Source organism: Atta cephalotes, assembly GCF_000143395.1.
Source record: "Atta cephalotes unplaced genomic scaffold scaffold00054, whole genome shotgun sequence".
Classification (NCBI taxonomy): Eukaryota; Metazoa; Arthropoda; class Insecta; order Hymenoptera; family Formicidae; genus Atta; species Atta cephalotes.
The window spans coordinates 836,467-864,444 of record NW_012130118.1 but is presented as its reverse complement, the minus strand read 5'-3'; the positions used below and the strand labels follow the sequence as shown (position 1 = coordinate 864,444).

The window sequence follows — 27,978 nt, the reverse complement described above, 5'->3', positions numbered from 1 at the left end:
AGAGAGAGAGAGAGAGAGAGAGAGAGGGTTTATTCTATGACCTCTTCGCGTGCCATCACTTATGTTTTATCTATCTTATTTACATTAAACGCCCGACACATACTCGAGTCACTCCAACGATGTGCGAGTAACAAGTAACGTTTTAACGATGTCTTATTGACGTTAAAGATATCATTAAGACATTAATAAGCTATGTAATAAACTATGGATGTCACCTTATTTCTTGAAATACATTATGTAAGATTTCCAATTCATTTGTGAAAATTCCAATCTGCAGAAGACAGTTTATTGCGATAATACGATCCTACACGAGAAAAATGATGAATACCTTAAATATCATCAATTGTAACAGCAATCAAATTGAAAATAACCTTGTTAATTCAATGATAATATATTAATGAAACAAATAACATTTTATTAAAACAAGAAGTGGCGTTCTGTTATTGAATGAACATGAGATTATTTTCAATTTATAGACTGTTGGCTAATGCTTAAATCAATATATTTTATATATGATACTTGACACATTACAGATTCCAAACTCCACGATACCATTTCTCTATTAACTTTGTTTCTTCAGTAATGAGAAATCGTGAAATCTGATCGATTATACGAATACTTATCAAAATACTTGGGCTACGATCCACTTATAATTAGTACTGTAAATGCTTTAAAGCATTTTTTTTATTAATCAGTGAAATTCTATTGATTGATCAATCAAATACTTCGAAGCAATTGTAGCATCAAGTAAACTGCATCCTAAAGCCTAGTTCATACTCGTTTCATCGTGATTGGCTAAAGTAGAACTATCAACTAGCAATCCGTAGTGTGATTGTGGCTTTATATCTGTTTCTAGCAATACAGATTAATCTTAATCTCGGTTCACTTTACATAAACTTTATCTTTTTCTAATTCTTAGAACTGGAAAAAGATGAACAGTAAGTTAAACCGAGATTAAGTTAATTTATATTGGCGGAAACAGGCATTAGTCGTTTGGAGAAAGATCTGAGGCTTTCTAGTAGCAAATTTACTTTCACAATTGTCAATCTATTGTTCATTAATCTTTCGACGATAACTTTTTCTAACTGTTCGTTTAATAACAGTTTATTTGTATTATTCGGCTGTACTTCTCTCCTCGTTGGCGAGGCGAATAAATGCCAATCTTTGCATTTCCTTTGTGCGCACTGCGCACTTGTGCTAGAAACAATGCGCTTTCTCACGATGCACTGCAGAATTCTTAGCGAGTTTAGCGTTGGCCACGCTGTATATACTACTTCGGGGAGCACGAGTGGCATAAGTGCATACACAGCGCATTCTACTTTCGTATGATCGCACGCGACGATTTGCGTGTCTCAATAAAACAGAGACATTCGCTCTCCCTGCATTTTTAACGCTTGCCTTCTTATTCGTCCTCGATGAGCGAATATCAGAGAGAAAATGTTACTCACTAACGTTTTCTTATCCCAGCAAATGAGAATGGATTAAAATGGATTGAAATTTTTTTCTATCCGAATGCATATTTTAAATAGCGGATACTTTTTTTTGGATTTAATTGGATTCAATTGGATGCAATTGGATTGAAAAACTACATTTCCTATTCAAAATTTTGAATTGAATTCACAATGTGTGTGTTGTGCACAGAAAAAGCTAATATTATTTTTAGGCTTAATATTATTTTGAAAGGCATAAAGATATGCTTCATGCAATTCCTATAAATGAATAAAAATGCATTCAGGATTGAAAAGCATTTATTTTAACATTCAATATTTCTGAAAATTTGAATCCATTTTAATTCATTTCAATCCATTCTCATTTGTTGGGATGTATTAACAATATTATTCTAATTGAAATTAATTTATAAAATTAATTAATTCTAATTAAAAAAGAATTGTTGAATTATACTGTCATTGACAAAGAATTATACTAATTATAGATAAATTATACTAATTATATTGATAGATTGTCAAAAGAATTATACTGTCATTGAAAGAAATCTTGTTAATTCAATAATTTTATTAATGAAGCAAATATGTCATACTCTTATTTGAGTAAGATGTTATTTGTTTTGTTAATACTGTTATTGAATTAATTAAGAGCTGAATTAATTAAAATTACTTTCAATTAAACTAACGCTTAATAAACTTTATTCTTTTCCGTGTCATTTCGGGATTCGTTCTATCTGTAATATTTAATCAGGAATTCGTAAATAAGAAAAAAACATGAGACAACACTTGAGAATTTATTTATGATGATTCTACATTGAAAAAATGTTCTAAATTTTAATCAATTATTTTGTTTGAATAGTACTAGCTAAATATACAGATATACTTGGACAGGAATCGTTAATTTGATTTATGATGAACTATCTTTTTTTATTGCAAATAAATTTTAATTGGCACTATTAAAAAAAAATATTTATTAAAATTTAGTACATGTTTTCTCAGTGTATTATGAATCGATGAAAGACACAGATAGTCTCAGAATCTATTTCGCACGAGCGTGGAAGAAGAAATCGACGATACTCTTCGATTCGACTGTGATTCTTCCCTCGATCGTACGGCCCTGACTTTGACCCATAGTGGGGGCAGAAGAAGCGGAGGCAGAGGGTGTCGGTCGTCAGGTCGGCGCAGCGGCGAACAGTGGCGAGCGGACTCGTACATCAGCTACGAGTCGAGACTCGAGACTTGAGGCGAGCTGGCGAAAGCGTCACAAACGCGTTCGTGTGTTGTCGAGGAGTTCGCGGAGATTTGGAAAAAAAAAAACAAAAACGTATAAGAAGCATCTTCACCGGAACATTCTAGATCGTGGAGTCATCTTAGGGAACGTCGCCATCGTGTTGAAAAAAAAAACTTATAAAGGAACTGGTTTGCACAAAAACTCGCAAGTGACAAAAGACTGTGATCATGAAAGAACCTCCCTATTTGTCGTGGGGTGACTAGTATCAACTAGCATTGTTTCCTGGTGAAGTGCCCGGTTCGATAGTGATTGACGGTACTTTGAAGAGCACCTCGCGAGAGCATCCGGAAGGACGGATGCCAACTATTGAACGGAGATGCACGTGTGTCGTGAGTCGCGATGCTCGCCGGGGGTAGGACGAGCCGTCTCGCTCTAAAAAACAAGTGTGACATGTCAACCTTGATGTCAACCTTGTTGAACTTGGAAGGAGTGACACGGGCAATCGAATCAACGGGAACGAGAATCTCTCGTCTAATATCACAATTTCCTGCGTCGTCGCGTGGACGGTAGACTCCATTCCTGTGAGTTTCGCAGTCCTCTTCCCGGTTGTTAAATCTGAACCAGATAGTATCGGTTCGATACGTCGGCGTCGCGACGTCGGTGACGTTTGAAGAAACTTGGAATCGCTCTACAGTCATATCATTATCTAGTCGATCTAGATATGACGAATGCACCCCTAGTTGCAAGATCTCGCGATTGCTCCCGGAGAAGCTGCAAACCGCCACCGCGATCGTCGACCCTGAATGCGTTCGAAAATGTAATTCTTTTCCACGAAGTCTTCGAATTGCGACAGTCGTCGACGCTTTTTCGTCAAGCCGATGACGGGTTCTACGCGGAACGAAGCTCGCGCACTACTGATTCCGTAGAATTCCAATCGTCATCGAGATGTTACCGCCGAGTATAATCGACGTGCAGGGCGCCATACCGCGCGATGTGACGACAAACAGTCGCGGTCTATTGTCGGAGACGATGTGCGGGACCGAGTTGCGCTCCGCCGAGGTGGCGGCGACCAGCTGCCACGTCGCAAGATACCGCGAGGAGTTCGACGAGACCATCCGCACCGTCTCGGAACCGGAATGTTCGAAGCGGAGGATCGATTCCGCTGGGACTGGCAGCACCAGGTCGGTGCCAGACGGCCGGTCGCGTCAAGGCTTTTCCAAGGGCTCCGCCTCTCTGCAAAGCCTTGTGCGTCGAAGAAGCCGCAGGCACGGCACGTCTTTACCCTCGGAGGTAGAGCTGTCTTCGAGGCAGGTCATCTACCCTACCGTCCCCTCGGATCTCCTCAAGGACATCGGCGGTGGCGGCTCGGCGATGTTCCGGAACGAGGAGGAGGCACGGACCGCAACGCCGACCTCCACACTCATTTACGCGACTTCCTCGGCGCAACCGTCGACCTCCAGGACCGACAACAATCTGGCCCAGGACGTCTCCACGTCGGCCAGCAACGTGGCCACCACCACGGGTAGCAACATCACCTCGACGACGAACGGCGGCCGCTTCGGCAACGTGCCGGTCTCGTTGGCGAGAACGACTAGCGTCGTCAAGGCACCAGGCCCCTCTATGTCCTCTTCCTGGAACAACTCCGGCGAGCAGGAAAGCGACTACGTTGTCGATCCCGTGCAGGGGAACGCCTACTACAAAGGACAGTTTTTGGGAAAGGTATACACGCGAGATTTCCTCGGATCTCGTTTAAGTCTGATCTGCAATATATTTCTTGCTTCACACTTTTTATTTCGTGCTTTTTCCTTCTTTGCGACCATTTCATCGATAATAATTTTTTTTTCACCTGTTTCTTGCCTCTTCCCAAGTTCGTCAATTTTTATCTCGGGCGACAGGAAAGGAAGAAGGTAAAAAGGATGAGAGGCAAAAAGGCAGGAGATAAAAAATGGTACAAAAGCGAGAAGCAGAAATCAAAGAGCGCAAAGCTGGATTAGGCTTTAGTTTAACATTTCCTACTGACAATTGTAGAGATTTGAGTAACGAGTATTTATAACTTCCCCCACGCCACTCGGCAACGACTAACGAGTGACCTGTCGCACCTGTCGTTGGCTCGTGTTGCGCGCCGATCGCATTGTCGAGGTCCCGTTTTTCGCGCGGCGAGGAATGGCATCCCACGACGAGTACGTGGGAATTGCGGGGTTACAGCTCGTTTAGAGCTGGTCGTGGTCGACCTTCTCTGGCGTTTGATACCGTTCTGTGTATTGCCAACGCAATACATAGGCTCGTCGTTTATGATCCTCTTCAAAACCTGTCACCCGACAATAAATCAGTCAGCGCGATTGGCCGCGCCGTGTAATCCTTATTGTTTCGCCGCTGCAAAACGACGCTTGCTGCGGCTGATTACGTGATTACCATTCACCGGAGAGAGACGAGCGTGTGAAGGGAAGGAGAAACCAATGATTGTCGTGTCACGTCGAATTGATCGGAAATGCAAGGTGCGGACGTGATTATCCGGCAGTAATTATTCCCATTTTTTTCCCTCGATAACACTAATTTACAAAAAATTGTTTTTCTTAATTACTTTAAATTAGATAAGGTGTTTCTTATGGATTTTTCAATGCTGAAAATAATGTTACAAGTTAAATTTTAGAACGTTAGGTTTCCGAAGTATAATTGAGATTTAGTTTGTCAAAAATTGCTTTTTTGCTATATTTAACATTTTTTTTGTAAAAAAGGTTATGTTTATTTCAATATCTTACTTTTTAATCATGTTATGAAGGATTCAAATATACAGTTTTTCTAAGATAGTAAATTTTTTGCTTATGACAATGAAGTCATACTTATAATTTTTATATCGAAATAAAAGAAAATATTTTATAAGGGATGAACAATATGTTTGTGATTTTATAATTGTCGTTCATAATTTTAAGATAAAGTTAACCTTTACAAAAAATATCATAAAAAAGCCATTTTTGGACACTAATTATTTTGGAAATTAGACGTGCTGGAATTTTTTAGCTTACGGCATCGTTTTCAGTATTTAAAAATCTACAAGAAACATCTAGTCCGAAGATTTGAAATAATTTTTTATTGCAAACTAGTGTAATTCACCTTTGCTATTATATTCTATAATTTTTTATAGCAAAGTCGCACGCGTTCTTCACGGCGTGCATTCTTCACAGCGCGCGTTCTTCATAATGACGATATAAATCATCGTTATGCAAAATCCGCGAGATTAAACCGCTTCCAACCGCGACCGCGCGATCGCACGTAAAGGCAGGAATTCACTCGAGCGATTTAATTTTCGCACAATCAACCTGCGAATAATTTCCTCAAGTAAATAATGCATGACCGAATTAATGCGTGATGAGTCGCGAGATTCATATGGTCGGGTCGAATCATCGACCGCGGAAACTTGCTTGGGATCGCGACTCTCAGAATTAATATTTTTCATTACATGAAAATATTACGTGGGTGCAGCTACGTAGAAATAGAGCGTAGGCGGTGAGTCACAAAACGGGCTCGTTTTCGCATACCGGGAATTCTAAGGGAGAAATACCGGCGATGTCGGTGACGACTTCGGCGAAGAGCGATGATTCAACAAAGAGACTTTCTCTCTGGGCCCCAAATTATCTCGAACGCTTAGATTAGACCATAAACTTTCGAAGGTACATCAAAATTCGCCGCTTTCGTCCGAGATTATTCTACACAAACAGGATATTAATATCGGAACATTTTAAACTCGCCTCGTGTTTATCGAGATAAAACGTTTTACCGGGATTTGCGAGATGCAAATTCCACGAGAATTGTAAAATTTTCGAAGAGAGTGATTCTGGTTCTCTTTCTTTTTCTCTTCTCTTCTTGACGCATCGTGATGCAACTGTGGAACTCGCGCACGAAACGAAGCTACGGTTTAAGGATCGCATGTAGCGTGTAGCACAGTTTGTACGTGGCTGGCATATAAAAACGAGACATTTAAAGTCTCACTGGCTTATCGACAACGATTCTTTTCTCCCAAAGAGATGCGTTCGGTCAAGTCATTGACTTTACATCATGCATAATACATCGACGGTAGTCCAAGATCAACGACTTCGTCAAGGTCGAGTATTCTAATTGCACACTATAAAAAAAATTACATGCAAAATTACAACAATTAAAATATATAATTTTGGAACTTATATACCATTAAATAAAGTGTACGGTTACACACACACTTAAAGTAAAGTCACAATTTACAAATAAAATTATTCTTCTTTACGGTAATTAAACGGTTTGTAAAAATAAATTTATCAATGGAGTTAATTTTATAGGAATTTAAGTATTAATTCATCAACGAATTATGTATAATTTTTTTTAATTATATTATTGTTATATACACGAACATAAAAATGCAAATAATAATATATATATGATTACCATTATGTTATACAATATCATAAAAATATATATACATTTATATAGAAACAAATAAAATATACTGTTATTGTAATTTTCTGTTTAATATGAAGATATATATTTGCACAATTAAAGGTCTCATTTTTGTAAAAACATATAAATTTTTATATTTTTATTATAAATTGTATAATTTTTATATACTTATTTATATAATTATTTATATAATTTTACATCCTTTTTTTATATAGTGCAAAGTTTTTTCTGAAAATATAACATATCACTATCGATTTCGAATTGCTGACAACAATGTGAAACAAGTATCATTGTTAGCTAATATATAATTTTTATTATATAGAGAATATCGGAAATTGTTAATGATTGTTAGAGATAATTGCAGCAATTATGAATTAATAGTTACAGAGAGAAAATGGTTACATTAATTTATCGCATCATTCATTAATGATGTTTCGATATGCAATTACATATCCGTAGTAGAACGTATTAAAATCTGTAATTAATTATTTTCTGTTAATTCTTTCTGTTAATTACTTTCTGTTTTGACAAATGATTTCGTCAGTTTTTTTTAAGTGAACATAATTTCAATTATGGTAATAAACAAGTAGATACTCATAGAAAACTTTTTCGTTATATCACTATTACGTATGATTTCTAAGGTCACCGAAATATATTATCGAAATTTATTATTCACTGAATTCATTTCTTATTCATAAGACGGTTTATTCTAGTTTACAATCCGATCGCGTAATGTATGCCAGTGGATTTATTATAACAGCTTATTTATTATGTTATCTGAACTTTGTCGATGTGTGTTTCCTGTATCTATATTTTCTTTTCAACATCTTGAAATGTCACAGTTATTCTTTATTCATATACTAAGGAAAAATGTACTAAATTATATAATAAATATTTTAATAATACTAGCTGAACACTATTCATTCAATGGAAATTAAATGGAAACATATATTTGGTACAAAAACCTTCAATTCATCTTTTTATTTAGATAATAAATATTTATTTACTATCTAAATAAAAAAATGACAGTTAAATCAAATTAATGATTCTCTCTCTTCAAATAAATATTTATTAAAACTTATTGTTAGTATATTTTTCTTATTCGAATCTCTAATCAAAAAAGATGTCGTCGTATTGTCGGGCATAAACGACGGCATAAACGAAGTAGGTCCTGTACCTATTTCGCATTGCCCGAAGCAGGAAGTCCAAGTTATCTGATTATCATTACACCGAGTAAACTTCATTCGGCCAACACACCCAGGACACACCCCGAGGCGGACTCGTTACATCGATCTTGTTGCTTCTCGAACTTTATCCGTGCTCGAAACGATCTCGTTCAATCTCCGTTAATCGCGGATTCCCGATCTTCACGGCACTTCGTTTTACGCGGACGCGGAAAACGCCAAGCCTATCGGCAACGCATCGATGCGGATCGACCCGCTATCGGTTTGCCGTTTGTGCAGGAAATATCGCGCGTTCACGCGACTTGCCATCGATCCACAGTCAATTCGATGGAAAGAAAGAAACATCTTCTCACCAGTTTCATAATAAATAGTGAAAGAATGATTTTATTGAAGTATCTAAAAATTTAGCTAAATACAAATTTAAAAATAATTTTTTTGAAACAATATTTTTTTCAATAAATTCTTATATTTAAGATTCTCACTAACATCAGAATATTCTTCAAATGATATTATTACTCTAGTTTCTTTTTTGCTCATGATTATGTTTCAAGAATGAAAAAGACTTCAGCGGGCAGTTTGCAGAATTAGATCCACTTTAACTAAGAATTTCTTTTGTTTAATTATAGAAAAATAATTTTGTTAGATCATAAAAATAATTATGTAGGAAACTGTGTCTAAATTTTTTGGAATGTAATTTCACTTGACAGAATAAAAATTACGAAAATACATAATTATTTTGATAATCGAATAAAATTTAGATATATTTAGTTAAATTTTTAGTGTCCACTCTAGGACGTATTAAAATCTTTATATACTGATTTAATCTGAGTGTAAAAGTAAAATATTAGGTATGGGAAAAAGTTCGTGGCGTTTTTTTAATGCCATCTAACGGGAAAAACGCCACGAACTTTTTTCCATACCTAATATAAGTATTTCGAATTATAATACATATTTTACTTAACAACACAATAAAATGTATCTAAGATTTCACAGTTTAACTTGTTTCTATATTGAACACACATCTTTACACATCAATTTGTGTACGTGCGATAGTTTTATATGCACCAGTGAACATTGAGTGCATCCAATCAAATTCGCTATTAGATACTTAAGTAAAACGTTCTTTCCATGAACGTATTCCTCCGCCATTGAAAGATCATTCCGCGAGATGCGAGCTTGCGCCACAAATCAAACGAATCGTTATGCTATTCGCAAACGGTATGTAAGGGAAATATTTCGCGACGATCGATCGGTTCACAAAAGGCTACGTCTTGTGCGGCATCAACATCATTTCGGAGCATGTCATTTGGATGATCTCAATTGCAACTCAAACAGACCGATCGCGTTACCGATCGAAGATTTGTATTTAAAAAATATTTCGCATTTTTTTTTTACGGCCTTATCCGACTTCAACAACGTTCAAGATTACTTCAGCAGATGTCAACTCGGTAATGTTAAGTTGTAGCCCCGAAAACAAGTCGGTTGTTATCGATCGGTAAGAAGAAATATTTTACGTCCACGCGATGAGGAGATCGATCTCGATCCACGAAAGGCTAGCGGCTTGTGCGAGCACGAGGCCTCCACCGCCGGCGGATAATTTCAGAGGATGCAGTCTCAAACCGTGTGTATCCTCTTGCTCTCGAGAAAACCGGTCGTCGTTTCGTCATCCCGATTATTCGCACCCGGTCATTCGGGCGTTACCCCGCGCACATCGTATCTTGTGTTAGAAATCGGGCTTTCCGTTATGCACGCCGCGGCTGACTACTTTATCAAAACTCACCTCTGATATTTCCGTATTCCACCGAGACCCCCGCTTCGACGTTATCTCGATTATTCGCAACCGGTTGCTGCGTTTCTACGTTTGCACTTTGAGTTGTGCGGAGGCGCGCGCAGGTAGTTCTCGATCCAGTCGCCGCAAAAACCATATCAGTAACTCCAAATGAAACTTTGTTCTCAATCAATGATCTTCTGTTATTATTAGTCACAATATATTACATATATCTTTTACAATATCTTTTTGTTAACTCTTCGCCAGCAACTGGAATCTTTAAAAGCCTTGTCGATATTTTGATTGTGAATTTAAGTAGATAAATTTAAATTTGTAAAAGAATAAGTAAATATAATCTCATTTCTATAATGATAAAAACTTGTTTGGTATAGTTGAATACTATCAACAAAATATTTATTAAATATAAAGATATGTTTATTTGATTAGAACCATTAATTTAATTTAATACATTTTTTTTATTGAATAAATATTTATTCACTGTAAGTAAATGTAAGTAAATTTAGTTGGCAGCGTTGAATATTTATTAAAATTGTCTACATTTTTTTCTCAAAGAAAAAAATTTTTTTCTTAATCATGAAAAGAATAATAATACAGTAATAATATGACATATTCAATTGACAAGCAATTTAATAATATAGATAACATAATCATTTTATAAGAATATTCTTATCGGATGCTTATATAAGATGCTTATCCCCGGAAGAGCTGACGGGAGAGATAAAATTCGCATGTTGCCGGCGAAGAAGTAATATTTTTCATTTTATTATTTCTGTTATAGAATTAAAAATAAATTTACTGAGAGGTAGCTAATTACGTGTTTGCTATAAATCACAAATAGATGAGATGTAACGGTTAAAAACGGTACTATTGACACGCTAGTAATGGTCTATTAGTCGCTTCGTTCAAATACATCAGATAGGCGTTTTACGTGGACAGACGAGTCGTACGCGATTTCTTTCAAATGTATTGGAGATGCGAACGTTTTTTATTGTGTAACGTTGGTGCTTCGGTCATTCACGACCGGTTACCTCCTTCCTTCGTCCTGTAGTTTAGAGACGAAGCGCTAACGCGGGAGTTTATCTACACCGCTGCTACTTACACTACAGATACTTCTCTGTTCTCTTTCTAGCTTCTCCTGTACGCTCACTCATCCACGATTTGTTTCTCGTTTCTCATGAACAATGTTAGCCCGCGAGCAATGAAGAACTTACACGTCCGGTTTCGATCCTAAGTGCATGATAGCGACGAACATTGTATCGAGAAAATCTTGTATAACTGGTATTTATCAATTCTTCGAAGCGTGGAAAATTAAAGACTAAAATTAAAAACTAAATTTTCGATCCTCATAATTATCGAATTTAGAAATTTATTGAATTTATTGATCAAGAAAGGGGCCATTAGCGCGTCGCTAGCGCCAAAAATTTTTTCGAAAAATTTTTTTCAAGTCAAATATGAAAAGAATATTTAAATTATTATTGGCCTTACATTTAAAAGTATTATTTAAATGTATAATTCATAAAACATTTTATTTAAAATTATATTAACACAAAAAAATAATATAATGCAGAATTTGTGTATATTTTTACATCTATAGGAGTTTCTTAAATTAAAAAATATTTTTGGAATTAATATTGTGATTAACGTTTCAGAAATATATATAATGTTTCGTATAAATATTTTTAAAATATTTAAAAAAGGATACTTCCTCCAATGGAGGAGGCGTAATCTCTTAGCCCCCCCCCTCCCTCCCCCCCCATGAATCCGTTAGAGCTTCCAATGTAATAGAAGAGTAATTTTCATCTTTTTATATATGGTAAAGGGACAAATTGTGTCCTAAAACGATATGCTAATTAGCATTTTATAAAAATATTCTTATAAGAGCCTTAATTAATATTGCAGCCTTAATTAATATTTTTATAAGAATATTAATAAATTCGGGTTAATAAAAATTTTAAAAATTGCTAATAATTTTATTGCGAAAAATATCACTTCAGCTGGGGTTCAGCTACTTGAATTTCCCATATTCGAGAATGAAATTAAATATAAATATTATGATAAATTCGCTCACTTTTGAAATTTTCATCTTGTTTCAAAAACGACTAAAATAACGAGTAAAATAAAATCTTATACTAAAATAAAGAATATTGTTGTAAGTATCAATTGGAATTAGCTAGAAAATGGACAAATCAGGATTTTCTGGTAAAATCTATAATAATTTTAGTTGAGACAATCAGAATTCTGATTCATATGATCATAATCTTCTGGTTCGTTCAATCAGAAATTGTTCTCTGTAGAGAACAGAATCATCAAAGTCTTCTTATATCACGATCAAAGTTCGCCGATATTTCCAACGTAGAGTAATTCTGTCGCGGAGACGATCGTTCCATTCCAGCGCAAATCGTGAGAAATAACGAAATGACGATTTTATTCGCTTGGTGAAATCCGTGAACCGTGAAGAGAATGCGACAGAAGGGGTGCGCGAAGTTACAGTTTTTCCACAGAGCGTCGTGACGAATTACAGTGCGCACCGTCGCTCATCTACGCGTTTGGCTTCCGAAGCACACGCATTGTGACGCATTACGCGTGTTTCTAATAGGCAAGCACTGCGCGCCCTTCGCGCACATATACACACAAGTCAATGACATCTCATCTGCCTTTCACTGATTGGCTCGTGGTTGCGTGTCAGTGCAACCGCGAGAATGAACTCAACGGATGGACCTCTTCCTCTTTCATCTCTTTCACTCTTTTTCTCTTCGCCTCGGCTTTTCTCATTCTGGATCGTCTTGCTTTTTTAGCTTCGCGAGATCGTTCGCTGGTACAAAGTATAACACACGATTATCCACGCGATTTCATCATCAGCTACCACATATTGCGGCAACTAACGGCAAAAACAGCAATTTTCACTATTTCATCGGAAATAAGTCAGTCATATTGGTCATATTAAACTTTCGTTCCAAAAGCAACTGCATTTTTTTGCTTAATATGCTTTATTGTGCAACTGTATAATATTAATATCAATAAAGAGTCGACAATAGATGTACATGTGTATATATGAATTTATTGAATTCTAAGTATAATCAATGTAATGTTAATTAATCAATATTAAATATAATAGTCATCATTTAAATTGAAATTGCGATAAACTGCACCAGTTAGGATAAAATTTATATCAAAAATTTAAATTTGATAATATATTGAAAATTACTTAAAAAGAGAAGTCGAAATGATTTACGATTATTGTTGTAATTACGATTATTATTATGATCATTATTTTTAATTGATACCATATTGATCATACTTAAAATTCAATCAATTTATTGACATTAACATTATATATTTTATTTAATTCATTTGAGTCTTACTTTGTAGAATTAATTTATTATATCAAAAGTATAAATTAAAGGTTTATAAAAATTCGAAAAAATAAAAAAAAAATAATATATATATATACGCAAGAGCTATCCTTTGCGATAAAAATGTCTATCGATAAACTGATCTCGCATGCATTTGCCACTCTTTATTTATGTCGCGCTGCATCCGTTGCACTTAATTGCGCAGCTTAAGTGAACGGCTAATTCCACTTGCGAGGACGTAAGAGAGGAGCGTCATCGTAATGTGAATCTCTGCAACGGCTTCGAAGCTGACAACACTAATGCACGAACTTGTGTTTCTCTTCAATTTGAACGTTACTTATTTATATGATGTACAATGGAGGAAAAAAGACAGACTGATAAAGCATTGGCCTTTTAAACATATGAGGTATGTCATTTGCGTAGTAATTATCTCCAAGAAAAAAAAAGGCCTGATTCCGAGTTGCGAAACGCAACAACTGACGCCAATATCTGACCGGTAATTAAGCAAGTGATATCTTACTGCACGCGTTACTACTGGTAGAAGATATAAACAGAGTGTTTCCAGGAAGACACGTAAAGTCTACCGAAACGGTCCGTATGTGTTTGATGATCTTTTTGTGGCGCCAGTGAAAACTAAATCAATTTTACTCTCGGACGAGTTTATCGGTTTATGCGATCACACATTCTCGCGCTGAATTCTTTATACAAATAGCGAATACGAGTTGTGCGAAAAAAATATTATATAATCACACTGAAGGAAAAATATATATACTAAATTTCAATAAATATTTGTTTGAATATAGTATTAACTAATAGTGTTTTCTCCTGGGAAAACTAATGCAACACTGATACAATTAAGTACAAATCGTTTTACATATTTTTAGTGTTGATAAATAATAAAATTGTGTGTTATTTGAACGCAAAAAGATTGCAAATTGAATTCGTTTGCTGTTTACAGAAAACGAGTTTGCATATTTAACGAATATTTTGCATTTGTTGCAAGTAATTTTTGTAGCAAGTACAAAAAAGAATAAATATTTATTGTACCTGCAAATAATAATAATTTGCAATCCTATATTTGCAAATGGAATTTGTCAAATAGAATTAGCGTTCATAGCAAATTCATTCTCTTCAAATATTGAAATATTTCGAAATTTAACTCCTTAGATTTGAAAATAATTTTAAATTATCAAAATAATTATATAGAACGCTTAAACGTTGAGAATAATACTATAGAAAATTTTTCATTCTTGCAACCATTCCAGTTTGAGCATCTTACATAATTTGATAGTCAACAAACAAAATTATTTTCAGATCTATATATCTAGCTAAATTTTTATTTCAAGAAAATCGTTCTTTCCGCATACAAATACAAAGAACGGCTGTTTATACAAATCATTTGAATGTCGCGTGGCGAATGAAAAAGGTGACAAATCCCGGAGGGATCAGCTGGGATCTAAAACTATCTTCGCGCGTTTTATTTTTCCGACCTTTGGCTTTTGAAATTTACGACGGTCAATATGGAGTAACCCTGAACAAGAAGACTTCTTCAGGGTTCTCGATTTAGCGAGAGAATTTATAGAATGCATAGATCCCGTCATCCACGTGTGCCTTGGAAATCTCTGTAGGTTGCAGGTAGATTTTTCTATCTACGTACGTTGAATAATGTACTCCTCACAAAGCATCGAGATCTTGCAGGTGGTGCAGAACGGTTTTTCTTCTTTCAGTTTCATCTACCTTTTTATGCGCGTGCGTTTCTAAAGACCCATGTTAAATGCCGAAAGGTTTGTCATTTTATACGCTTTCTTCCTCCTCCGCATTCTACAAACTTGCTATTTAATCGATAATCCGAGTAACCCATATGTGTTAAAAAGGAGGATATATATTTTATTCATAGCGCTCTAGTAGTAATTGGACAACTTTGTTATTTTTGTTTACTATGCTTGCTCTCCATTAGGAATATTTCAATTTGGTAATATTATTACGAGGGATTGTCTCATGGGTTAAATTTCGTTTGATCGATTTAGTGTTCTTATATAGTGCATTTCCATTTCTTTCACGATTTCTCGTTACAGCGATTTAAAATTTGATTCTTTATATTTATTTAATTTTATATACAGTTTGACTTCATATTAAATCCATCCGGATAAAAATATCCACTTTATTATAAATACTTCTATCTAATAAAGTCTACATTTGTCCGGATTTAAAGTGAAGTCAAACTTTAAATATTACTATTACTTATAGCATTTACTTTATATACTACTTTAATACTTTAAACTCAAATTTAGCCATGTATTTTAGACGTCTCCTTCCTCTCATTATTTTTTATTATAAATACTATTATTCTTATTATAAATAATATTATTATGGTATATTATAATATATCAAATAGTATATTATAATAGTATTATATTATTTATAATAAGGATAGTAGTATTTATAATAAAAGACATTGAGAGGGAGGACGTATAAAATATCGCAAATGATTAAAATTGAGTTTAAATAGTTCTTGATCAATTTTCCATATTATAATGTGTATCAGGTGAAAGACTTGAGACGAGGAACCTTCGGTTTACAAATCTGTCTTTGTTACGCGAAGTAACGAAAGCAGGAAAAAACATATCATGTGTAACTCGCAAATTAACTCCTACATTTTCTAGGATCAAAATATTTCTGATGTAACTCCAAAAGTGTCTTAGTGTTACTTAACTCTTAACTAGGGTTAACGGAGCTGTTATCGTCGCGAATTGTCACGTCGAATTAATGCTGTTTGAACAATGTAGGCGTGTTGAAAACTCGTCGAGGCGGTTCACGTGCCTTTGCTTAAGCTAGACAAAAAACTAACCTCCTTTTCTTGCTATTAATCCGTTGAAGAAATATATTGGACCACCCAAATAGAATAGTTTAGAGATCCTAATGTCTGCTTTACCAATTATTTTTCAAACAAATATATTTTTCTGATTAATGCCTTTAAAGATCTATAAATTTACTTTTCATACAATCAAAGTATAAATAATCCAAACTGATCGATTTTATGCCAAAAACAAAGGAAGTTAAAAAATTGCAGTTTTGTTATCGACAACTTGTAACAATATTTGCTTTATGCAAATGTTATATTTTGTATATGTAAAATAATATCAGTTTGGATTGATTAGGAATTACATGAACAATGTTGAATTTTTAGAAAGTCTAAGTTTAAATACCTAATAAGAAAGTAGCTTAGTTAGTTATAAAAAATTTATATATTATGTATGTGTGTGTGTGTGTGTGTGTGTGTATGTGTGTGTGTGTGTGTTGTGTGCATTATTACCGTAACAGTGTCACTAATACAAATCGTAAAGTATCTAATAATCATAAAGTGTGTCTATTGAATCGGTAAAACAGACTTTAAAGTCCACTTAACGTGCAACATTACGCCCTAGTGATCACTTTGCGACTATTATATGACGCCATGCATATATTCTCGGTAGAAGAATAAAAGGAATCGATCGTCGAAGCAGGAGATGCCCGTCATCGCTACGCCTAATAAGCCGGAAAGATTAACAAAAGGTCAGGTCAGGACCTCGTTAAAAACACTTGAGGAAAAGAAAGAGACGCAGCGCGAGCTTTCCCAAATTTAGACGCTCCTTTTACGAGCAGATATGTGCAACTAATGCAGTGCTTATTATTTATCCCTATAATATTCTAGATAAATCAATTCATTCTCTTTTCTACTTGCGTCCCATACAATTGACGAGTCTCAATTTTTCTGTTTTTTGTACGATGAGAAATCAAATCGATGTCCCGCGCGAATAAAACGCGGCGATTCGCGTAACCGCGTTATTATCAAATAGTATTATCATCTTGTGGTCCTCTGGCTTCGCACTCGGACAGGAAATGCCGCGACGAACGCAGATTGTGAGATCTGTTCGTGCACGTTCGAAATCGCGCGAGCGAATACCATTATGCCTGTAGTGAATGGCGCGTGAATGGGATTATTTCTCTGGAATCGAATCGATGACGCACTGCATGCCGCGCGAAAACCGGTCGGTGCGCTCACAGATCTCAGAGAAACGTTCGCTGAGTTCGCGCGAGAAGGAAGGTTTGAGGGCTCATTTCGGCGTCCCCGAGGACCCTCAGACCGGAGACAGTCAACGAGACACGCTAAACGAACGCACGAGATGCAACGAGACGCTACGAAGCTCTCGACAAGCTGACCGTCGCGTCGTGTTGCGTCGGGGAAATCAAACAAACGGATCGCTGTTCTTCACATGAAATGATGTGTCGCGAATTGAATCCTCAACGTATCGAGAAAATGACCTTCATATATATATATATATATATATATGTTAATCAACTCCTCTATCAAATTCAACACTCGTCAAATCAATCGATCGTCGGTTAATTATTTCATTTCATGAATCATGAATGCCCTGAATATCTAATGGAAGGCTAAAGAAGAAGATCATACAAGTGATCGTACATGGAAAAAGATCACTTATTTATCAGAAAAATAAAGTAAATTTTATTTAAGGTGCACCTATATAGACCTGTCAATTCCATAAAATTTAGAATTCTAATACGTATTTACATTTTTCTCCATATGTTGCGTGTGTTTCTCCTTATTACACTGTTAAATTCGAGATGATTGCTTTTGCCTACAAATCGATTGCCTACAATATCGTTTGCCTACATTACTTTTGCCGACAATTCATTTGTACACAAAAATTATTGCCTACAGTTCAATTGCCTATAAGCACTTTTGCGCACAAATATGAAATTAAAATTAAGTAAGAAAATAATTTATATTTTTAGAAAATCTGTCATGTAAACAGTGAGGTGTCAGTGTTGACAGTGTCCGCTTGGAATATTTTTTCAAAAAAATCTAACTCTAACCTAATCTATTTTTTGGTGTGAGATGGCTCTCATTTCGCGTGGAAGGTTGTGAGCTGTAGGCAATAATATATGTAGGCAATAATACATGTAGGTAATAATACATGTAGGCAAAAGTAACTCTGTTTCTAAAATTTTTATTTGTGCACAAAAGTGATGTAAGCAAACTGTACGCAATTGTTTTGTAAGGATTTCCCCGTTAAATTCATAATAATACCCAATTTGAGTTACTTTTAATAATCTCTATAGTTTTCTCGCTACTGCTCAATACATATTATTTAACTAAAACAGTAGAGTTAAACAATTTAAATCAAGAAAATTTGGCTTAAATTTACTTTATCATTTACTATGTAATGTATACATTAATATGGACGATGTTTACTTCGAAACTAATCACAGAAATAGATTAATTTACATTTTGATACACATCAAAGTTAAAAATAATAAATGTTAACTCAAAAGATCGGATTATCATTGCTCCTTTGATATCTAACAGTATGGAGTGCAATTTCTCGTAACGTAAAAAAGGACGAATACGTTTTTCCAGCATTGTAGGAACGGCGAAGAAGATCTCGATTACTTGACAAAGAAAAAATATAAATGGTCGAGAAATGATTACCGAGCTGCGCTAATTTCGACAAGAATGCGTACGCGTGGTGCGGTCCCGATTTCGAGGAGCGAAATGCAAAATGGGGACAAGGCTCGGGGAGTTTTTGTCAACAGTCCATTTAATCGTGCGTGCACAAAAGCGCGTGCACGCGTGCGGGGAAGTAGTATTTTTAGTTGTTGCCGGCGATATTTAAAGATAAACGAACCGCTTCGTACACGTACGGAGGGGCGAACCCTTAATATACCGTATGTTTGTTGTGTACCGGGGATTATCGTCGAAACACGGCAAGGACGAGAGAATGAGGGATACCTGGGTCGCGTTGGCTGGCACGAAAGTCTCGTCTTATGGTCTCAACCTACAATCTGCATTACCGAGGTCATGCGTTTAGCTTTGCCCCATTTTTATCCCAGGTCTTATCTGAATACACGAGGATCGCATGTGCAATGTTGTCGCTGACGTGAATGATCGAGTATCGGATCAAAGAGTTTGGAGCTGAATGCGGGAATACGATTGCGATAATTCAATTGCGTGACGTCATACGTCATTGAGACGTATTACGTACTCTCGTAATTCATTTGGGATATTTTTGCGTGAGTTATTCTGGCAATGGGCCCACCAAATACACGCTCTTTCCCTCGCGCCAGTGATCGTTAAATTGCGATCGGAGACTTCCCGTCGTTTGTTCTCGCGCCAGTGACGAGCTATTTCGGAAAACAGAATCGGTTTCGAATTTACGATTTTCTCGTGGCCGCATTGTTTGTCGGAAGATCTCGGTGGGGAGAAGAGGTGAACGTACCTCATAGACCTACGTAGAATTTCAGTTAAGGGGGGAGAGCAAAAATTTATCTTCGTACCAAATTTATTAAAATATATATCCATGTTAAAGCAATTTCAAAAACTTTACGAACTTTTTAATATTTCTTTTTTCAGCTTCTTTCTTTTCGCGAGCGTTTTTCTGTGTGTGTACACTTGTTGTTATAGTAAATAGTTTATTGACGCGATTTTCCGACATTATTGGTCGCAACCAGGTTTACACCCTTACACGTAGTGTATTCTAAAAGACTTCAATGATGCTTCAATGATGTTGGTTAGGCTGAAAAAATATACAAGGTTGTACATGTTTTATTGCTGGGAAGAAAGTTTCGGCTTCTCTTAATATCTCTTAACACCGAGAAAAAAGATATAGAAATAATAAAAAAAAGAGATTATTCACAAGTACCGATTATCATTGAATTATTTTGTTAAAATAGCGAAATATAATATTTTTTTGTTAGATGATATTGTAAATTTTTTTATTCAACAGTACAAATTTATTTGGTTATTTACATTTTGTAAAATAATAATATAAAATTTGATTGCCATTATAAAATAATAAGTATTCTTTTAGTAATTTCAACAAAATTATCTATTATGGTAGAGCGAAGAGCATTTCCTGAAGCTGTCAGAGATAGCGTGTCTTCTCATAACAAAAATTCGACGTCTACTTATAAAGCAGGTTATGATTAGACTAATTTCGTCATTCGTGCACTTTTCGCCATACCATGCCAATCATGACAACAATCATTTTTTCAGATTTTAGTAATTAATTGATTTAAATCTATATACTTTTGTTAAACTAGGGAAGTTCAAAAATACTAAACATAATTTCATTTCGTAGAAAGATATACCTATATTATTATTATTATTATTATGTAATGTTTTGTTTCGGTAAAACAAAATGTTTTATTTCTAAGTAAATAGAAAATCTGTGATCATTGTACAAAACAGTTTTTATCATTAAATCGCTGTTTTAGAGGAGCTATTAAAGAATCTAAGTAGAATAGAATTTATTACACTTCAGCATATTTACAGTCAAGAAAGGGACTTGATTTACATAAATTCTTAACTCATTCATACATACTTCGTCCGCAAACTATCGCACATATATATTATTATAAAATATTATTATAAAATTTTTGCTTATCTTTTTATTTTCCTACTTTTCTCGTTAACCCTGACTTCGCTTCTTTACTTTATTTCATTTTATTTCTTTTCGCTTTATCCACTTGCCTCTTAATTATTTTTACTTCTAATGTTATACTCTCGTTCAATACATACATACACACATACGTTATCTCTATATCACAGTCTTATCACCGTCTATTATTATTATCACATATTTATCTTACTTATTTACTCCTTAGTTCACTTTACTTTCCTTTTCTCTCCATATCTTCCCTCTATCTATACATGTCCTCTTTTGACTTCTTTCTCCCTTATTCATTAAAAAATCTAAGTAAAGAATTATCATTGACATCACTTTTTCTTAGTTCCTTATATTAATTCGCAATGATGTATTTTGTAACTTAAAACATTATAAAATTGGAGGCATTATCTTTAGTAAAAGAGGATACATCGTTTCTTCTATCGTCACACGTTTACTTTCCATCGTATCATGCTATTCGGAAGGCTCCTGTGATTGTCAAAAGCCGCAAAGAATAGCATCTCGTAAAAAGAAATTCCCTTCACTTTCTTCTTTCATTCTTTCGACTGCGCGGAGGCAATAAACGATAATTTCAGAAGATTACTTTAAGAACGAAAGCGGTCGTGCAGAGAACCTTTCACTAAGACCATCGACGGATGATCGAAGATGAACGAGGAGAAATTCTTGGAATCTAATTTGAGAATTCTAGGACTGGGAAGAGAAGGACGCGGCTGTTATTCTTCTTCGCGAAAGAGACGGATCACGTTGTCACAAAAATAATATTGATAAAGATCGCGTTGTATCGCTTTGATTCTTTCAAGAGTCAAACGTTTATTGCGAGTTGATTATAATTGATTCATATCATAAGTGGTCCTGGCTGAGATATTTTTCGCAAAAATTATTTACAAGTTTTTGAGACAACTTTTTAAGATACTTATTAGCATTAAAATGGATGATTGATCTAACTTGAGATATTAATTTCTTACTTCATTTTGCAATTGTGTTTCAAATTCAATAAACCGTATCAATTATGCAGTTTATAAAACTGAAATAATATATTTGCAAAAATTTACATTTAGTATTATTAAGTGTTGGAAAAAGTTCGTGGCGTTTTTTTAATGTCATCTAATGGGAAAAACGCCATGAACTTTTTCCCACACCTAATATTAAACACTAAGACCGAAAATAGGATTATTTCTTTAATTGATAAATGATTTATGTCACTTTTTTTTAGGGTGGATTTGCGAGGGTTTACCTAATGACCGATGTCAGTAATGGGAATCAGTACGCGTGTAAGATTATTCCGAAGAATCGAATGCAGAGGATCCACATGCAGAAGGTGCGTATATTTGTTCAGTGAAAAGCGCGCATTATATTTATTTATATTTATTTCGCTGAATAACATGTTTTTTTTTATGCTATTCGTAGATCGCGCGTGAGATCATGATTCACAAAGAGCTGAATCACGTGAACGTCGTCCAGATGCATCATTACTTCGAGGACAATCTCAACGTGTACATGCTCCTAGAAGCCTGCCCACGAAAGGTATCGTATATCTTCTACTTGCCTTACCAGTTTATTGTTTTCTACCGCACGTACGAGAGAAAAATTTCGCAACTCTTTCCACATTTATGACCGAGAATACATCTATGCCGGGGAAAACTCGACGACCCAATACTCGGTCGTTGTCTCGTAAATTATTTAAACTGCCAACAGATATTGACAACTGGAGCATCAATAAAGCGTGCTGTTCTTTTATTTTAGCGTTCTTCGTCCTGTACTTGGGCGTTTTTAATATCTTTGTTTACCGTTCCCCTTTCGTAAAGTGTTTTCCAAGTTTTTCTAGTTTATTTCTATTGCTCCATGAAATACCTGCCCGACTTAAATCGACGTGTCGAAGTCATTCTGGACGCCGTACTCGAGAAACAATTATGGATATCCATCGTACCTGTCTGCGAACGCTTGATCAGCAACAGCCGCGTATATTTTCATCTCGCTGGAAAGAGAGCGGCACTTGCACTCTTCATGGCTGATCTGCCCGACCTGTTTGTACCGTTAGGATGCGACGAAGCATCCACTAATCGTTTGATTATCCTCGCTCTCTCGCTCAATCGCCTTCACGAACGCGAGTTTCATCTTAGTTCGCTGCTGGATCGCGAAAGGATCATCTCTTGATTGACGATTTGAGTGATTAAAAGTCTCTATTAGAAATTCCTTAAGGAGATTCGATAGACATATATAGCACATACTTAATACTTGTACAAACAAACTCTATATATATATATATATATATATATATATATATATAGTAAAGTAGTAGTTACTAATATTCTATTGTTTTATTGTACAACTATTTTACTTACTTTACTATTATTTTACTTACTTTATTTGTTATTATTTTTATTGTAATAAATTAAAATTAAAAAAATTATAATTAAAAAATCAAAGTATTTTTGAGTAAGTCCTTTATTTAAAATGATTTGTGCAAAGTTTTATTACAATTTACTATCAATTAAAATTTAGATAACTGGACAATTAATTTCTACATCGCAATGTAACTTTATATAAGTTATTTTGAATATTAAAGTACTTATATAAAAAAATTGAGAATTTTGTCATTATTCTAACGTATTTTTATACGTATTTCTATTAGAGCATAAATTGAGAAAATATTACTTAATAAATATCTAATTACTTTAATAAAAAATATTTTTTATTAAAATAACTTTTAATCCAGATGATAAACCATCATTAAAAAAAAAATTTATTGTACTATTTTTAAATTAGGTCTAGAAAACGTAATTGTAAGTCTAGTAAAAGTAATAGTGAAAAGTCTAGTAAAAGTAACGTGAAAAATCGCGCTGAAAACTGACAACTGTTTTGAAGAACTTATAAAAAAGAATATTTCGTATCTCATAACATTTAACGGGAAAAATTTGTTCATGTTTCCATGTCGTGTTCGCAAAATAGCCTCATAAAGTCATCTCATTTCGTCGAAAGCTTGTATTTTAAAGAAATAACGTCGACCACAATTTTAACAAATTTATGATGGTGACTGACATGAAAAATGCAAATGCGCTTTCCTGAAATGCTTCTACTGAATCGCAGATAAAACGATTCCTTCAAAATAAAGCGATCCACAAGAGAGGTACAAGCACACACACTACAAAATGTTCTTCGAAAAATGCACTTGCATTCCATACGTTCGAGATGACTATCTTCCTGCCAGGAAACTCTTTCTTCTCATTTGTTTGTTCTCTTTTTAAAAGAGTTATAAGTGGCCATTACACAATCTCCTGTGTAATATATATTTACTTTCCTGAAATTTCATTATAAATTTTGTAATATTACGTTTATTATTCATTGTATCATCTTCAAAGATTATAAGATTGCAGGCATAAAGAAAACGTACAGAGAAAAAGTAAAGAGTATAAAGTAAATAAAAAATCTATATAATAGTTCCCGTTACGTTTTATCGTGCCATTCTTCCGTCAGGCGACTTTCTGCACGTCATTAAACGCGAAATAAGCTATCCGGATATAAAAATACCATCTTCTCCTCTTCTTCTCTGCCAGAGCTTGATGCACGTGCTGAAGTACCGTGGCAAAGTCACGGAACCGGAAGCACGTTATTACATGAAGCAAATGGTGACCGGCGTCGCGTACATCCACTCGCAGAAAGTCGTGCACCGGGATCTGAAGCCCGGCAATATGTTCCTATCGGACCGGATGATCGTCAAGATCGGCGACTTCGGACTAGCGACCAGGCCTGACGGTCAGCGTAGACGAGTGTAAGGCTCAATTTAATTTGCAATTCAAGAAATACATGTTCTTTCTTTGCATGAAGAATTTTATTTGTTATTAATTACGATATTTCAGGTAATATTTTCACAATAAATTATTCGCAATTTAACATTCTTTAACATCAAATTATATTAATATTCTTATAATTATAACATGCTTATTAGCATTAATATTATTAAATTTAATATATGATGTTATTACTCTAATTCTATTCATGATTGCGTTTCAAGACGGAAAAAGATTTTGGCGGTTTGCAGAATTGAATATGTATATAAATTCATCAAAATATTTGAGCATTAAGATTTGCTTCGAGCGAAAACAGTTTTCTTATCGATATTCTTATCGGTCCATTTTTATATTATAATTGTTTGTCACTTAATTTATTTTTGATAACACAAAGTTGTAGTTTGTGTTATCACACATATACTATGTCCTATAATATATTATATTAATTTATTTTGTTATTTAACTTATAATTATATTACAAAGTAATATTTACAAACAATATTTTATAAAAATTGAAAGCAAAAAGCACATGATATTGATGAATCTAACTGAAAATAATTGGACATCTCACAAACCCTTTTTTGTTATAATTATTTTTATATCGGTGTTTTAACGACTCTCCTCGACAAAAACATAACAAATACCGGAGATCCCTTTTCCGGAACTCTAAGACGATTGTTACGCCTGGACGTGCTTGTCTAAACACAAGCAACTAGCGGCATCAACAAAATGTCGTAGCATGTAGCCAATTTGTATCCACAGGACGATATGCGGCACGCCAAACTACATCGCTCCGGAAGTGCTGTACAAGCAAGCGTACAGTTACGAAGCGGATGTTTGGGCGCTGGGCTGCATATTGTATGCCCTGTTGGTAGGGCAACCACCCTTCGATACAGCCACACTTAAGGAGACTTACGCCAGGATCTGCAACAACCATTACCGTGAGGTCGACGACAGTATCGCGAGCAGAAATGGCCAAGACTTGATCAGGTGGTTGCTACAATCTAATCCCGAATTACGACCGAGTCTAGAGAGGGTGAAGGAACACGTCTATTTAACCAAGGAATACGTGCCAGCATCTTTACCTCACACTTGCTGCTACCAAATGCCACCGGCATCAATCATCGAGCCACCCTCGTCACCATCCTCGGTATCTACGGTCGCTAGAAATTCGGAAATTAAGGCACAGGTGACTAACTTGATAATTCAATTTGAAAAATTTTTGACGATATAACTGACGGATCTTTACGAAATCCGTCATTATTAATCTTTTGATGATGCCTGAGCATTGATATTATTACTCTAGTAATTCTGTTAGGATTGTGCGTTTCAAGACTGAAAATTAGATTCAGCAATTTGCAGGATTGAACAACATGTAGTATATAAATTCACACCGAATTATTTAAGCATAATAGATCCAGCTTGATCTTTTAGAGCATTTGTTTTTTATTTGTATTCATATTACAGTCTAAAAAAAAAAAGATAAAAAAAATACTTTATTTAAAAAAGAAATTTTTGTTTAATATTATTTAAAATCCATAAAAAATTCATAAAATTTCAGATATGGCAACAGAGTCTCGTTTATCCTGACGCGTCATTGCGTTATCAACAGACGATTCCGACTCAGCAGGCGCAACAGCAGTCGCAGCACCAGCAACATCTATTGAATCGCTCGCAGAAGAGTTTGCAAAAGGAGTCCAAGGTCTCTAGCTGGCTCGTCAGGAAGTTACCCAAACTACCGCGATTCCGGCAACGGCTCAGCAGCGTGCTATGTCCAGATCACAAGAAAACCGGCCTTGTGGCGCAAAGCGTACAGATGCATCGCGCACTAGAAGCGTGCGTGCCGGAAATGAAGCGGAATAACGCGTGTAATCCACCAACTGTAGAGGACATCGTGCCTCTCTTCGTCACCAAATGGATCGATTATTCGAACAAGTACGGGCTGGGCTTTCAACTCTCCGATAGGTCGGTTGGTGTTCTTTTCAACGACAACACGAAGATCAGTTACACTCATGATAGAAGGTGAATATCAAGAGAAATTAATAAGAAATAATGTGTTATTTTTTATAATGTAATTTTTTCATAAGATTGTAATTTCTTACTAATTATTAGGTGTTGGAAAAAGTTCGTGGCGTTTTTTTAATGCCATCTAACGGGAAAAACGCCACGAACTTTTTCCCATACCTAATAATTAATTTGATTAAATTTGTAATACAGAAGAGTGGAATATATGACCACCGACGACGAGATGACGCGATATCATCGAGAGAGAGATGTGCCGGCACCACTGCAAAAGAAGCTCGAATTACTTCGTCACTTTACCGAATATATGGATGACTTTTTGACAGAAGGTAAGTGTGATCACACTGTGTGTCTTATTTTTATACGGTGTATGTTATAATTTATTATGCAAGCAAAATTTCCATTTTTTTAAACGGAAGAAATGCAACTTGTTGCTCTTCACGAAGCTTGTATATACTTTTGTCTTCCAAGCGAAACATAACATGAGAATGTGACCTATTTGTACCACTCAGTAAGCAAATAACATTTTGGAATGTTTCAGTAACATTGCGATAAGATTGTAACGTTACTGTAATATTACTGAAATGTTCCAAATATTTCTTGCTTACTGCACTATTATGGCGACCTTTATTAAAATTAATAAGCAAAAACGTTATAATGTAATTTCGCGTTAATGTGTGCCATTTAGGTGGTGAGCTAAAAAAATACCGCGCGCCGCCGAGGCAGTCGAAAAACGCTTGCGTGCCACGAATGAGACGGTGGTTACGTACGGACAAGGCCATCGTGATGGAGTTAACGGTACCACTCCTGCAAGTGAACTTCTTCGTGGACCACACGAAGATGGTAGTGTCGCAGGAATCCGCGGGAGGAAGGGGCTATCTGATCACTTACATCGACACCGGCCGACACGCATCCTCCTATTGGCTGAACGACCTCCGTGACCTCGGTTGCACCCCAGACCTCTATGAACGTCTGTACTATGTCTGTAAGGTGACGCGCGAGTTCGCCGAGTTGGACAATAATACGACCGCCTGATGCTCGCCGGCGGATTCTCGAGGGACACGTGCTGTGGTTTCCTCAAGAACCGCTCAGACAACCGAATTGGCAACGAGATCTCTCAGATACTTGTTTTAGATCTTACCCAAGCAACTTTTTCTTTTCCATAAAATGACATTTAAATGCCAGTGATAAAGATCTTCAGCTACAAAAAGATAATTATTAATTACTATGGTCAAATTTTTATGAATTTTAATTACCACGGTGAGAGAT

At 35.3% G+C, this 27,978-nt stretch overlaps 1 protein-coding gene across 1 annotated transcript; it reads left to right on the top strand.

Moving 5' to 3' along the window:
• The first annotated feature begins 3,621 nt into the window (after positions 1–3,621).
• On the top strand, positions 3,622–27,744 carry LOC105623226 (serine/threonine-protein kinase PLK1-like). The gene is made up of 8 exons (XM_012204627.1): positions 3,622–4,395; positions 22,113–22,217; positions 22,307–22,423; positions 24,454–24,668; positions 25,450–25,876; positions 26,249–26,709; positions 26,905–27,038; positions 27,398–27,744. Exons 1-8 carry the CDS (start codon positions 3,622–3,624, stop codon positions 27,742–27,744), a joined length of 2,580 nt encoding a protein of 859 aa, XP_012060017.1.
• Positions 27,745–27,978: the final 234 nt, after the last annotated feature.

Coding starts and splice junctions, on each gene's coding strand:
- LOC105623226 (XM_012204627.1), top strand. CDS start 3,622: ATGTTACCGCCGAGTATAATCGACGTGCAGGGCGCCATACCGCGCGAT. Junction 4,396..22,112: donor AAGGACAGTTTTTGGGAAAG/GTATACACGCGA, acceptor ACTTTTTTTTAG/GGTGGATTTGCGAGGGTTTA. Junction 27,039..27,397: donor GGATGACTTTTTGACAGAAG/GTAAGTGTGATC, acceptor TGTGCCATTTAG/GTGGTGAGCTAAAAAAATAC.